Raw genomic sequence first — 16,085 nt, forward strand, 5'->3', positions numbered from 1 at the left:
AAAAGCATACCCAAGGAGGTAAAAAAAGCAAGAATAAAAGAAGAATCAGTTTTCTCCTTCCTTTTTTGAAAGGGATTGAAGAGACAGGAAATAACTATATGAAAGCTTTAGCATCCTTCACATATCTAATTTTATTAATTTCTAAAAAATAATAACATGTATTAAATTCTTCAGAGATCAGCATGTAGTAAACTATTTTAAAATGTTATATTCTAAGAACTACAAATATTGCAAATGCATTTACTGAAATTTAAATGAACTTAATTTTTCCCCCTTTTATTTACAAATGGTATTATACTATGTTCAATCTGGTGGAATCTAGCATTATACTTTTGGCCAGATTACTTGATACCTATGCTTTTTTGTGGTATCAACATTATACATAGCAAGTAAGTTATACTTTGGTTTACTTCTTGAGGAAGGGTAACTCATTCTCATGCATGACACTGAAAGTGGAAGAATCTGGGGCAAGAAAGAACAGAAATGAATGGGAGGCTCAGTCATGCAGTGGCTGGTACTACTGATGGAAAGCGTTAGAGACAAAGTCTAAGGATGCTCTGTATTCCACTACATGTCAAAGTTCCCTGAGACCCCAATACATAGAAGTACTATTACCACTTTCATTTCTGCCTGAAGCATTGCTTTTACATGGGAAGCTACAGTGAGGTGTCTTCACATACATAATGTGTGAAGTACCCATACAGTATGTCTTCAACATGAATAATTGTAATGATCAGAAACTATCTGACCATTTACACAGAACAATGTTCCTAATATGAGGACTGGGAAGAAGTCTGTAAGTTTATTTCTGTATATTTGTTCAGGCAGGAGAGAAAGTTGTTTCATTTTATTTGAAGTCTTGCATTGTGGAATTCCTAATTGTTCTGCAACATTTTCAATTTTAAAGCAACTCAGCAGCACTTGATGCATGCCTCCCATGTTCTGTTAGAAGTACATAAGGCAAATTTTGTCTGGTTTCTATTGTAATTTAAAAAAATATATTTGACCACAACACTTAAGAATTTCCATGACAAAGTTTGGATGTGGGTCAGTCAAGAAAATCTGAAATATCAGTCAATTCCTGTCCACTGTCTTCTGAGAACTCCTGCATACCCTCAAGAGAGAGAATTGATGATAGTAGAACTAGTAAGCAAACAAAAACACAAGTGTTTGAAATGTACTGGCAGATGCTGACTGATTCAACTGAATAATTTAAAGGAAAAAAAATTATGTATGAGGAAGGCGGGTAAGACTAGAAAGAACGCAGAGCTGAATGTATTGGTTCTTGCTGTGTCACTCTGGACAAGTCACTTTGCATCACCCTGCCTCAAGTCTCCTCATAAAAGCCACACTTTATCTAAAACATTATAACTGGGCATAAAGGAAGAAAATATACTTGTAAGTTTTTCCAAGCCTCAATGTTTTTGAAGGGGAAGGGACAACCAGCAGATTGATGGCAGCATCATGCCATTTTATAACTGTACACATCTGCACATGCTTTTCTTTTACCAAAAATATCACTGGAGACTAGCTGGCTTCAAGGACTATTTTTTTAACATCTATAGCAGTACTCCCCCTTCTCATCTGTAAAATGGGGGTAATAAAATATCTATCTCATAGGATTGCTTGTCACAAAATGCAGTAAGATTTGCAACAAATTTAACCCAGATTTAGTATCCCTTGCAAAACACAAAATACAACTCAATTAAAAACAAAAAACCAGGTTAAAGACATGAACATGTATTTCACAGAAGAAGAGATAAAAATGATAGATAAAAATGATAAATACACTATGGAAACCAAGCTCCAAAGATGGCCCCGACAATTCTGTCCCTACTTGTACATTCACCTTCTTCCTTGACTCTGAGATAGGCCTGTGTCCATTCTGAATTAAAATATAGTGACACTGATCATTCCAAGACTGGCCCTCAACTGGCCTGGCAGCTCCCTCTCTGTTGTAATGCTTTCTTAGAATCCAGATGCCATGCTGAGAGGGCTTAAGCAGACACAGGAAGGGGCCAAAAGCCTCAGCTCAGCCACACGAAGGGGCCAAGGCCTCAGCTGACCTCCCAATCAAAATGCCAGATGACTCTTAAGTTGACACTCAAGCTGACATTATGAAGCAGGAAAACATCCCACTCGGCCTACAGTTGGGAAGTAATGAAATGCTCTTTTGTCACTAAGTTTTGGGGTGGTGTATTGTATTTTTATAAATAACTGAAACATATGATAAAATTCCCAGGTATACGCCCTAACAAACATCCACACACATGCATCAGGAAATAGAGTTTTTAATGTTTATAGTAGCATCATTATTCATAAAAGCAAAAAGTTGGAACCCAAATATCCATCAACTAGCAAATGTATAAATGCAAGCCAAAGATTATATATAGGACAGTATTTTTTTAAAGCTCTAAACAAGACAAACTTTAGCAATATATTGTCTAGAGATACATATATGAGTTATTTTGAATATGGCAAAGGAAATGTTAAACCTCAGGAGAATGGGTTCCTAGTGCTAATAGGAAAAGCAGGAAGATAGGTTAGAGAAGAAACATGGTTGGATGTAAGATTGGTAATGTTCTAGTTCTATAGTTGGGTAGAGATTTCACAGGCGTTTACCACTATGTTCATAATTACATATACAAATATTACGTTCTTTTATATTTTGACTTACATTTTTTCTTATATAACTCGATATTATGTGGCAATTCATACCCAGTTTTAACATCAAATACTTATTACACAAACTTTTCGAGTCTAGAATGATTTTTATTTCAAGAGGAAAACCTTTTGTTTTAAATGCTGTTTATACTGGAGACTTTATTTAAATGTATTAAGTTATTTTAACAACCCAAATAAAGTATCTTAAACAGCAAGAAGCATCTCTCTTTCTAATTAAGTTACTGACTCATTTTAAAATCTTCATTATTTAGAAAGACTTCAGGTGCTCCTCAAGCTCACCCTTCTACTTTGAATTACTGGCCTCTGCAGTTTTAAGATTAGATTTATTTCATCTACCACACATTGTTTCATTATCCTGTTCATTCAAATGCCAGAAAGTTGCCTAACATATTAAAATAAGCTTTCTTTAGCTACAGTCTAGAGTTAAAATGATTTTAGAACTGAAATTAAACTTCCATGAAGCAAGTTTATTAAATTTTTTAAGTTGCCAACATATGCAATATTTTAATTGTCAATATATTCAATAAACCCTATTCACTGCAACAGGTTCTTTTAAAGCACACTGGTGGATAAAAATTTGCTTAAAAAAAACAAAAAAATACAGATCATTTTTAAGCAAAAACATCTTGTGAGATTATTAAAGCTTATCAGCTTAAGACTCACAGGAATATTGCTATTACTACATGGAATAATAGTTTAATTAAAGAGCTGACCAGTCATTTTGTTAAGAGTTCAATCCACAGTAAAAGATAAAGACTTTTTATCTTGGCTTATTTAAGTTCTCAAGATCTATAATATTCAATGATCCTCCCAGTAATTAGACACAAACAAAGCTGTTTCCACTGCAGAGACACTTTAATGGAGACAACCAACTTATTTCACCTCTAATGAGTATTTTTATTTAGTACCCTTCAACTTCTTATGGTAAAGTTTAATGGGATCAGCCAGAGTAGAGATGGTTTCCTAAAAGGTTGCTTAGTTTTCATATTAATTATATACAGGTATCCCAGCTTTTCGAAAGTTCTTTGAATTACACTGCCTCACTTTTACTAAAGACCTACATCAGTACCTGTTTTTGCTAACTGAAACAAGGATTTTCACTTCTATGAAAAACAGGTGAAATACAAAAATAGCGTACGGCGTTTGTTTTGCTGTGAGCCTGATCAGAGCAGCACGCCCCCTAAGCAGCGAGAGTGGCCCCACTAAGCTCCTTCTGTGAGAACTATACTAAGCATCTCACCATCAAGCTGCCATAGTTTTGAACTGGGTCGGTAGCATCTGTTTTTCATCATAATGTAATTTTTGTGCACCCGTTAGCAAGATGTGTCCTAAGGTATCAGAATAGCCTAAGAGAGGTTATTTTTGGGGGATCTGGGAACACTCAAAAAATTTTCTGTATACATTAATGGTAATTGCTCCTTCTCTTTACACCATTTTGGCTTATGAAAGGTTTCACAGGAAGCTCTGTTTTTGAATAGCTGAGAAACCTGTAACCATATTAAATCAATAGCCAGGAAACAAAATGGATTGTTAATCTAAGACCACACAAACTCATCATTTGCATGAATTTAGTGTATTCTAACTAATGCCTCTGTATACAATGATCATATGTATTCCTACTGTTCTTCCATATCAAGATGTATTTCTCAAGTTCAAACAAAATGCCAGCTTATAAATTTTACTTCTACTGTTTTTCATTTATCATATCAAAAGTTAACAGCACTGTAATATTTATCATTTATAAGATTTTTCTTTGATATTAACTAGTCTGTCTTTTCTAATTCAATGTTCCTTAACTAGTGAGTTAAAACTTGAGACAGAACTCTCTAAGTCTTCAAAAAGTACTCATGGAAATAAAATCTCTCTCCCTTAAAGTTTTTACTAATACCAACCATCTCCCCATTGCTGACGGCAATCACTGATGGCTATTGTAAGTTTTTTTTTTAAGAACTATCACCTCCTTTCTTCATCAACTTTCCTCCTTCTATAAGTTTAAAATGACAACTTTACTGAGAGTGAGATTACAATGTTCACTACTAAGAGGTTCACCAAAATTCCAAAAGGAGGGATGTGGGAGGTGTTTTTCTATACCGCCAAGCAATTCTCAGGCCTGCTTGTGTCCTACAATTCAACTCAATTCTGACACTCTCTACCTAAACAGACAGCATTGGATTCCACAGGTTAAGGGCCCAGTCCTACAAGACCGATACCCTTGTCCCCCTCCCCCACTCCCTGCAATTTCAGACTCAATGTGTGTGACCTGCGCTTCTAAGCAACCAGCTATAGATCAGAGGTTCCAACGACCATGGGTTAGATTAATTTGCTAGAGTGGCTCACAAAACTCAGGGAAACGTTTTACTTACTAGATAACCAGTAAAAGGATTTATTTATTATAAAAGGATACAACTTAGGAGCCAGATGGATGAGATGTACAGGGCAAGATACAGAGAAAGGGATGCAGAGCTTCCATGCCCTCTCCAAGCACACCATTTCCCAAATCTCCACATGTTCACCAACGAGGAAGCTTTCCTTACATCCTTGGGCTTTTTAGGGGGGGAGGGGGAGGGGAAGGGGAAGGAGGAGATTCTCCATTACTTAGGCATGACTGACTAAATTTTTGGTCACTGGTAATTCGACATCCCGCCCCTCTCCCCAAAGCAAGCAAAAAGTTTAAGCAAACTTAAAAGTTCCAACCCTCTAATTAAAGTTGGCCCCCTTGAAACCGCTACCTAATACTTGCCAGAAGTCACATTAACATAATGACAAAAGACATCTTTACTATTCTGAACATTTAGGAAAATAACAAGGTAGGAACTCTGTACCAGAAACAGGGATGATGACAAAATACATATTTCGTACTATAAATAACAGTATCATAACTATACGTATGATTTGGCTGAAATCACAGTCAATCCAAGGTGTATCAAGGTATTACACAAAAGACTTACTGTATTATTACTATCCTCACCAAAACATAAAATGTGGTTATCATTAAGGATAACGGATCTATGTTAATATAAAATGAACAGCCACTACTTTCACAATATCTGTAGCTTAAGAACTAGAAAAGATGTTCTTACTCTAAAGGATCTTCTGTAATAACAGTAATATTATTATTAATACTATTATTATTCCTTAGAGGGGGAAGTGAGTACCATATTACCATAACAATATCTTGCCAATTTAGGCAAAGAACTAATAACTTAAGTTGCCTTGACTGTTTTCACATTACAGGTATGAAAATCTTTAAAATGGCTCTAGCCTATTTGTTTAGTTAAATGAACAGTCCTGAACAAAATTTAACTGAAGTAAGTTGGCTTTATAATGGGATTAATAAAACCTGTACCTATCTCGCTCACATAAAGCAGGTAAACTATCTTGGATTGTTATTTCTGAAAGAAGTATTCCTGGCATGTTTCCTAACAGTTAATACATTAAAAAAACTGTATCCTTAATTCCCTGGCAAATTCATACAAGAGGAATTCAAGAAGTGTTAAATAGCATAAACCATTAAGTCAGATCATTATACAAACAGAGCCTAATTCAAAGTCATTTATATTTCTCTCTCGCATGGTATTACATGGAATTTGGGGGAGAAAAGATAATAAGTACACCTTCCTTATGGCACTTGGTTTAAATTTTAAATTTGAATTCTAGAGAAATACTGACTGACTAAATTGGGAATTTGAAGAAAAGACATCCTAGATTTAAATTCTTTTTCAATTAACAATGAATTAAATAACAGTCCTTTATCTGTTCACAAAAGAAATCCAGTTTCCTTTCAAGTAGCATGAGTTTATAATGATATGTAGCAGAAAAATAGTACTGAATTTGATCAAAATTAGTCTGACCAATAAACAGAAATACATTAGAAAGCAGTATGTTGATAGTTTCACTTAAGAACAGATTTCAATCACAAGTTTATAAGCTATAATCATACTTCCAATATCCATAATCATTTGCTAAGCCAACACCAAATTCTCACACCTCAATAGATTTCAATTTCTTACATAAAGATCCATGATCTTTCCTTTATTTATTTGAGTAAACTTTTTATTTACTAAAGACAGCTTCTGAAAGAATCCTACTATCATACTTCTCCCATTCTTCTGGAAGACCAAGAAGCTACTAAATCAAGGCAATACAGGTTAGGGAAAGAAAGTGGCAGCCACGGAAGACTGGAAGAAAGCAACATGGAAAACAGTATTAGAGAAATGCAAGCTATTCAAGATCCCATGACATCGACATGTCTTAGACAAAATCACACACAACCTAGGCTCAACAATCCTCTACAAAAATACCAATTCATTAAACAAGTTCATTCTAAAGGTTTTCCTAAATTCCTTTGGTGCAGATCCCCATCCAACATTCTCTTTCCTTCTTTTTAAGAACTGACTGCATGCACTCCCTTCCTTAACACAAATTTTTATATACTTTAAAAATGAACAGTTGGTAAAAGCCACAGTTTAAAAACTGATTTTGCACATATCTGATTATCTGATTATCATTTGTCTCTTGAAAGACAGTTATGCCTTCTCCCACTCCTCCTTTTTTTTATCTGTTTAAAGACAATCTTTTTGGCCAGTTAGTTTGTACGTTTAAAAAAGTTGTCAAGGTTATGTGGAGACAAGGTGACCCCAGGTTGAGTTCAGTCTTGAGATCATTTTTTATCTCAAGTGAAGAGAAGGATGCCCTCTCTTTCATTTCAGGTACTTCCTGTTGCAAAAGAGCAGATACCTTCTCAGGTGGGTAAGAAGCCTGGCTCATCAAATTATTGCTAAACCTTATTACCCACATGCTCTCAACAACTTTTTTTTTTCTCAACTCTTTAATCAATGAACATAGATCTTAAAACCAATGCTGAGCAAAACAAGCAAGACACAAAAACCACAAGTAAATTTATCTTGTTTTAAAATAGGAAAAATTAAATTATATTATTTAGGAATGCACATAGAATTATACTGCGTATGAGGAAGAGGAAGGTTGCAATTACTATAAAAGTGGAGGGGAAGAGGGCCTGAGAAAGCACACACCAAGGCTTCTGAGGTGGTGGCAATGTTCTATTTCTTAATCTGGGTGATGGTCACCTGGATGTTTATTTTATAATTAGTCATTACACTGCACATTAGGTTTATATACTTTTCAGAATGTGTTATATTCCACCATTAAAAGAAAAAAAATTTTTAAAGACTGAAATTGAACACCTTTATCACTGGTAATAAAAGCCTTTACAGAATACATTTCTTTTCTCTTGCTTACATAAACATTTAAGACATGTTCAAAGAATATCTCAAAACTGTAAGAGTACTGCCTTCCAATAATTCTGTACTTATTTTTCCTGTGGATTACACAAATAAGATGGGATATAATTTAGTTTTATAATAAAACCTTCCTAAATAGAGTATATTCCACTTTACAGGAGTTACTGGTGTTATAGGAATAGTTCTGCCAAGACAGTAGATCTTAAAAGTTCTCATATAAAAAAAAATTTTTTGTAACTACCTACTATGGCATCATTTTGAAATAAATACAAATATGGACTCATTCTATACACCTGAAACTAATGTTGTCAAGTCAATTATACCTCAACAGTAATAAAAAAAGAATAAGATGAAATAGATATGGTGGTCACCAGTGAGATTCCAGTCATGATTCTTTTCACATTCTATTCATTTGGCCAGCAACAAATAATTTAGGCTGTGCATATACTGGAACTTTAGGAATTAATTATGAATTACTATAGTTTAATTTTTAAAATAGTACAGAAAACAGTATATGCTGCAACATTATCCATCATCCATCTATGGAGAGAGAAGGGTCCAATAATTTAAGTTCAAAAATCAAATTCATTTGAAGTCATTTGTGAGTTGGAGAGATTGCTAGATAACACTGAAGAAAATAACACCATATTGTGAGGAAAATCTTTAACTACCTGAGAATGGCTAATACATGTAAAGCTTGAAAAACAAATTAAAAGCAAGCCCCAAAAGAAACATTAATTTGTTTATCAAATAATCATCAATATTTACATAATATAAAAATAAAATTTCTTTATGTTTTTATACAACATAGTATTTCCCTTTGGATTAGAAAGAAAAAGAGCCCAAAAATAAAGTTTGAGAACTTAAAATCTGGAAACTATTAAGGAAATTACATACTAATGATATAATTTTTTAAATCACTATTTCAAAATAAGCCAAACTTCACACAAAAGCTGTTTCCATAGCTAAATTTTAACTGCCAACATTTTCAATATTGTCAATTTAAAGTGAGTGACAGAACCTAATTATCCCTCATCTTCAGAAGTAACAATATTCAAATTTCTCAAGAAACTCCCTCTAATGCAAACACAGGTGCAAAGAAAACAGAAAAGAATCTAGCCAACCTGTAATGGTACTACCTTAGAAAAAGTACTTCATCCCTCTGGTGGCCATCGTCTCTGCCCAGAAAGCAGGCCGACATGTACTCTAAGTCTTTTAGGGCTACAGAATTCTGGGCCTACCCTGAAAGTTCAGCTTTCACCCCATATTCCTTTAACTGGAATAGTTTAATTCTTCCAACCTCTTTACTATGAACTTTTTACAGACAAAATAAATTGAAGGGAAAACATTCTTCACTTGGATTCAATCATCTTTTCCTCTCATTCAGCTATTCCTCTAAAGGCCTCATCTCTGAAAATTCCCTAGTCATTCAAGTTTAAAAACTTAAAGCCACCACCAACTCTTCTTTCTTCCCTCTATCAAAACAAACAAAGTAATTAGCCATCATCCAACTAGTGAGCTTATTTAGCTAGACCACGGATTGTGCCCAGGCATTTTGATAGGCCAATGTGTTAAGATTTAAATCAGGACAGCTGATTAAAAAACATAAATTTAATGGAGGACACTTTCATTTAAGCCTGCCTAGGAGGCACAGGATGAAGTAAAAAGGACATAGATTTTAGAGACAGGCAGACTTGTACTATTCAATCCTTGTGGGGAATACTAAATTGAAATATCTTTATCTACAGAAATAAAAGATGTTACCTTTCTCCTCAATTCTAAGATCTAAAATCAAGTTGTGAGACACTGTAAAAACGAAGTGCCTACTATCATTTAGAACATATGTTAGTTATCCTGTAACACAAAAAGAAAAAACGTTACAGATGATGTGGTCAATTTAATTAGTATACCAGTCACAGTTCTTTAGAAATTCATTTATCTAAAAATAGTACAAATTTGACCAATATAAAGGCATTCACCAATTTATGTACAGGTTGTATTCCAAAATATGTTTAGCTATCTTTTCATTTGAAACTATGAAAGCATTTTTCCAAAGAAATAAAATTCCAAATATTGGTTAGTATTCCTGGCAAGTCTACAAATGCCAGTTAACCTCCATTTACCCCTGGCAGTCGATGCTACTCTCTCTTCTAACCCTTCCCTCACCTAACCCACTCCTTTCTTTCTTTCTTTAATCCAATGATATTGCCACTTTTTCAAACTTCTAAATCCCTGGAAATTATTCATGATCAGAAATAAGTGAAGTGAGGACACAGAAACCCTCTCAGAAAAAAGTAGTGGTTTAAAAACAAAAATAAGCACCAGAATTAACTAAGGGTGAAGATGGAGTAGCAGATTAACCATTTACATTTCCCCCCCTTTCAACAGTATTAATTTGGACCCGACATTATATTTGTGGGTCCTGTATTTGAAAATGTTTTCCTTTCCTCCTGTCTGTTTTAGGGAGTTACAGAAGTTATTTTTGCAATCATACATAAAACTGAATTAAACATTACATCTGGATAAAATATGTCAAAGAAAGAGCATGAATAACACACTGAGTAACAGGCCAACTACATAAATTAAAAGTATTATAAAACCAACATCAATACCCTTCTAACAACTTCATTTTTTTCTCCTGAGACATCAGATTCAGTAAAGTTAAGTTATTTGACATGGACTAATGCACTGATGTACTCAAGTTACTAATCAAAACTGAGAATGACTGAATATGATTACAACCTGCAGTCCAACTGAGGATGATATAAAAACAGTATTTATATTCATTATGTTTATATTATTAGCATTATATTAAACGAATGCAATCCAGAAATAAGAGATCCTCTTTATCATGGACTTGGGTAACAAAAATAACATTCTTCATATTATAGTGAACAATGTACTGTTCAATGTCTACAATCAAGATTTAATAGTAGTAATATATGATAAAGATAATAAAGTAAAATACTAGCTGTAGAATCCAGGTGTTGAGTGTGAGTACTCACTATAAATCATTTCAATTTTTCTGTATGATGGAAAATTTTCCCACTCTAACAATAATGTACAGATCTGTTGAATTGTGGGGTACTTTTATATTTAAGTTAACTACAGTACTGTTAAAAATTAAGAGCATTAAATTTTCAAAGTAAACAAACTGAGGAAAAAATATGATTTGGTCATTCGAGAATATTAACCTTTGTTACTTTTGAGAGCATTTACACACTGATAAATACTAAGGTATCACAAAGAAAAGAACTTTCACCATTTTTTCATACCCCAAATTACTCAAAACTTACAGAGCATAAACATCAGAGATAGATTAAATATAGACAGGCTACTACGTTTACCATATTCATAACAACTGGGGCAGAGGCTATAATGTAAATCCTTATTCTGAGTTTCTAATGCTTGGTCTACAACCAGTATTGTCTTAATGCAAATTACTCAAGGCAGTAAGGGGTGTGCAGTCCTATCCAAGTTAGCCCTGAAGATATAAAAACCCTAAAGGAAAAGCTCCAAGGTCTTTTCTGACAGATCCTAGCTACCCCCGGACCTAGAATATGCCTATGAAACCCATGATTACTACCTATAGAAGCCCACCACACTTACCCAAATGGGAGCAGGTCCAACCCCATCATCCAATCCAGCAAGTGAAGGGACTCCCTGCACCTCCTCCTCCCTAAGTGTTCTTATAATTTACAATGATCTCAAAAGGTCGAGGCTAGAAAATTTTTAAATTACAATGAAATCAGTGACAGTATACCTGTACTGAAGTGTAGTTGGACTGCTGTTGCTAATGTTTCCACAAAGTGACTTTTTAAGATTGGGGGACGTTTGTGTTCTAAACTGGTTTTGTAAACCATTTTGTCTTCTTCAGAACTGAGGTCAATAGCCTCTTTCTGTCATCTGCAAAGTGAAGAAAAACATGGAGACCTCAAAGTACAGGAAGTAGTCCCCAACTTACAAACAGCTTGCGTTCCAAGAGTTTATCACTCCTTTGAAAACATTTTTGTACTAATTAATCTATTTATACCATAGTTTCTCTGAAAAACTGCCTTCCAAGGTTCAACTCTAACTGCAGCTTTCTGTCCTGCAAAAAGACATCTGCTGCCCTTTTACAGCTAACTGCAGCCAAAACTCTCAAGCCACGACACAAAGAAGTCTCTCTAGGGCTCTAGGGAAAAGCCACTACAACCTGTACAGGCAGGGAAAAGGGCAGCTCTCCTTGCATATAGACAGCTTTTACACTGCCTCCATGGGAAAAACTACCACAATTTAAAGACAATGGTTATGGAAGAGGTACTTGGTTAACATAAAGTAAAAGTATTAAAATTACAACAAAAATAAGTAAAACTAGCTTTTGCTCCAGATAAAAAGATAACATTAGGTGCTGTTGAACTAGTTGCTCAACCAAATGTTTGGCAAGTACAGACAACATATTCTCAGACTGCTTCCTCATGTCTGATCAACTGAACTGATAAGGGAGGAAATTACTAAAATGAAGTGGTGAGGAGAGCTTTACCAAAAACGTTGCTCAGTTCCAGAAATTGCAGGGTACTTTAAAATTCAATATATAATATTCAACACTATATACCACCCCTTATAACTAGTAAGATTTATAAAATAGAGTGACAAATTTAGTAAGTATAACATTGTGACAAGTACCTTTGGCAACTAACTAGAGCCTTACACAACTTAAGAACTATAAAATTTACAGAATAACTAACAGAGAAAGTAAACTTTTCACTAAAAAGACTTCAGAAATGAAGCTGGTAACAGACACAAAAAAAGAATCAGGTTAGACCAGAATAAATCAGTTTGTGGACAAAGAACCTGAGAGGAATATTTCAATATTATTATAGGTTCGTTTCATTGCTACATGTTAAAATAATAATCTGAGGGACTCCCAAACTAATATAATACTAGAGTGTTAGAATACAGATTAGTTGAAACGTTGGCACTATTAGTACCTTTGAAGGAAAACTGCTTTAAAAATCCAAGGTAATAGTAACAGGCAATCTATACCTAACCCCCTTAAAAAATTTCTCAATAAAATTGATTATAAGAATGTGATGCCTAACTACTTGAGATCTTTCAAAAGATGAAAAAAAAAACAAAAGTGACTGAACTTAGGGTTTTTGTGTGATTCGGAAACCTAATTCTCTCATTAAGTCATGTGAATTATACTTAGACATTAGATTTATATTGACAAATGATTCACAGTAAGGGATAGACCATTTCTTTATATAAAAGGCTGTTTACTAACTAACCAGAATTATCTAATATTATGAACATAAACATTTAATTAGGAATATATTAAAATGTAAATATTAAAACTATTAGCAAAACATCTAAATTAGAAAGGCTTTAAAGAGGTATATAAACCTTAATGTTAGTGTATATGAATTAAAATTCGAATGTTACATTTAGCTAAATGATAATGCTTCTGAAATGTTTTCACATATAGAAAAATAAAAGCAAAAGATTCTCATGCAGATAAAAAAGGGTTATGCTCTCCAAGCATATTCTTGAAACTAGAGAAAGAAATCAACTTTAAATTCATGATTACCAAACTCAATTACAATGGTCATTTTGGGCTGACTTGCTGCAGATTTGTAATGACAAAACTGTCATCACTCAGCTGTGAATTTTTCTGCAACCCTCAATTTCATTTTCAATGTTACTACTAAACAATATTTGGCCTTCTGTTTGTAAAAGTGATATCCCGGAAATATTCACAATTTTTGTTACCTGTAACGTTTGGCCAGCCATGCACTTCTGCTATTGTAATCTGAAAAGACAAAACTTTCTCTTCTTGCATTGTTCAGTAAAATATAAGCAGTTTTCATTTTCTGGTTCCAATTTTTTTAATCTAATTTGCCTAAATGTTTCAAAGCTAAGACTAAGAATACTGTATCTACTTCATAAGCCTTCACAGTAGTTCATTTTCTTCAATATTTCCAAGTAACATAAAAGTTATTTTTTAAAGTGTTAGAAAAAAAAATCAAGACCTCTAAACTGAAGTTAAAACATTTCGTAGAAGAATGTCAAAGCAATTAATTGTTTACCTAAATTGAATTCTCCATGAGTGGGCCCCTCTGGTGTTCAATATACGACGCACTACTTCAATCCCGTATTTTAACATAGGGGCACTCACTCCCCCAAATATTATTATCCATATATTCAGTAACGATGAAACAAATACCCTAACGTTCAGTTAGGTCTAATTACAAGAAGTAAGATTAACCCAAGGCTGATACGTCAAGATGAATTTAGTTAGTTTAAAAGGCAGAGGCTTAAAAAAACAAAACAAAACTTCGAGTTGGACAAGTTGGATAAAAAGCAATCTTCCTATCTAAATAATTCACAGACCAGTAGTGTCTAAATTAGCTAGTGTTCTTAATGGGGTCATTTCCTAAAACATTCAGGTGGGTCCCTGATACCATGGGCAACTTCGATACTGTAATCTAAGGCTCCCTGTCACCGTGGTACTGTTCTCTTATCCACAAACCTCCTGCAGAGACCAATAAAGAAACTAATGCAATGCTTTCGAATACTGTGCATAACATACTGAGGGTTTGGCTAACAGAGTAATGAGCTTGCTCTAAAAACCAACCCAAGATAATCGTGAAACAGTGAGGTGCTGAGCACTACACTTAAGGGCCTTGAAAAAAGCCACTCTCGATTGTATCTAATGTTAAATAAACAAGAGTCCCTAGCTTTCGGATCACTTTCTGGGATATTATTTCTATTCCTGCAACACCTCACTTTTCCCTTCTCGCACAACGAGAGCAAAAAGAGCACCGGTTAAATCGCAGAACTGCGAGGCTGAACAGACGGGGCTGTTGCACGTGTGGACTCCCCTCCACCAGCAAGAGGGCAACCCCTGGGCGATCCCATCCAAGCAGCAAAAACGTGCCCGAAAAATGAAAAGACCCGAAAGCCGCCAGAGGGAGGCGGGGAGTCCGCCACGGGTCCGCCGGGGAGCTACCTGCCCGCTCCCGGCGCGGCCGGTCCCGACTCGACGACCCGAGGCGGCGGCGAGGGGATTTCTGCTCCTCCAGGGAGCCTGCACGCCGGCGCGGACGGGGATCAAGGTCTCGCTCGGGAGCCGGCGCCTCGCCTCGGGCGGCGCGGGGGAACTTCGCCCACAGGCGGGGGCGCGCCGGGGGCCCGGGGCCGCGCTCGCCTCAGCCCGGCCGAGGGGCTCGGCGGCGGCGCGGGGCCAAGTCCGGGCGCGAGGCGGGGGAGGGGCGGCGGGCACTTACCACGGGTCGAACTCGTGAATGATGCTTTCGAAGCGAATGACCGCGAAGAGGCGCGAGCTGAAGCCGGCAAGCCAGGCCAGGAAGAGGATGGTGAAGGAGAGCAGCGACTGCCAGCCGGCCGGCTGCGACAGCCCCCCGGACAGCCCCGCGGGGGCCGCCTTCGGCGGCGCCACGCCGCCCGCCGCCTTGTGCGCGCACTGGGCCCCGGGCCCGTGGTGGCCGTGCCGGCTGTTCCCCAGGGCCATGAGGCCGCTCCACGGGGACGAGTTGAGGGACGACTTGTGCTTGCTCTCCGGGGCCGAGGGCTCCGCCATGTTGTGCCCCGGCGGCGGGTCTCGCTCCTCGCCGCCGCCGCCGCCGCCGCCGCCGCCTGGTGCGAGGGGTGCTGGGCGGGGACCCGGAGGAGGAGGAGGAGGAGGAAGAACAAGGAGGAGGGAAGAGCGCCGCGCGCTCCCGCCCTCAGCGCCGCGAGGCCAGGGGCCAGTGGGTGGAGGCGGCGGCGGGGAGTCTCCGCCTCAGCAGCGGCCGCGACAGCCGCTCTCTCAACTCGGATGGCCCTCGCGCCCCACTAGCCATCCGTATCTCCAGTGCAGCTGCGGCAGCGGCAAAAGCCGACGGGACGAGGGCGCCAGAGAAGGAGCAGGAGCAGACGGAGGCGGCACCACGGCGCGGAGCAGCAATGACATTCCCCCTCTCACCCGCCGCCCGCCCCGCCGGGAGGAGCAGGAGGAGCAGGAGGAGGGGCCCCTGGAGTCCGGGCGGAGCTCAGGCTATCTCTGGCTCCGCCCCCGACTCGACAGGAACTGGCCTTTCCACCTGTCACAATGCGACAGGTCCGTTAGGGGGCGGGCTCACACCCGCTGTACTCGCC

The 16,085-nt window shown here is 37.4% G+C and overlaps 1 protein-coding gene across 2 annotated transcripts in view; it reads right to left on the reverse strand.

Annotated features, from left to right (window-relative positions):
• STT3B (STT3 oligosaccharyltransferase complex catalytic subunit B) overlaps nucleotides 1-15,808 on the reverse strand; it is a 113,704-nt gene extending 97,896 nt beyond the window's left edge. The window contains exon 1 of one of the 2 annotated variants that reach the window (XM_036886114.2): nucleotides 15,215-15,808. In XM_036886114.2, the coding sequence (XP_036742009.2) occupies nucleotides 15,215-15,528 (314 nt within the window). In that variant the 5' untranslated portion in view covers nucleotides 15,529-15,808. The remainder of the gene's footprint in view (nucleotides 1-15,214) is intronic. The other variant, XM_036886115.2, reaches the window with a different exon arrangement.
• Between the last annotated feature and the right edge of the window lie 277 nt (nucleotides 15,809-16,085).

The sequence above is a fragment of the Manis pentadactyla genome, chromosome 14, assembly GCF_030020395.1.
Source record: "Manis pentadactyla isolate mManPen7 chromosome 14, mManPen7.hap1, whole genome shotgun sequence".
Classification (NCBI taxonomy): domain Eukaryota; kingdom Metazoa; phylum Chordata; class Mammalia; order Pholidota; family Manidae; genus Manis; species Manis pentadactyla.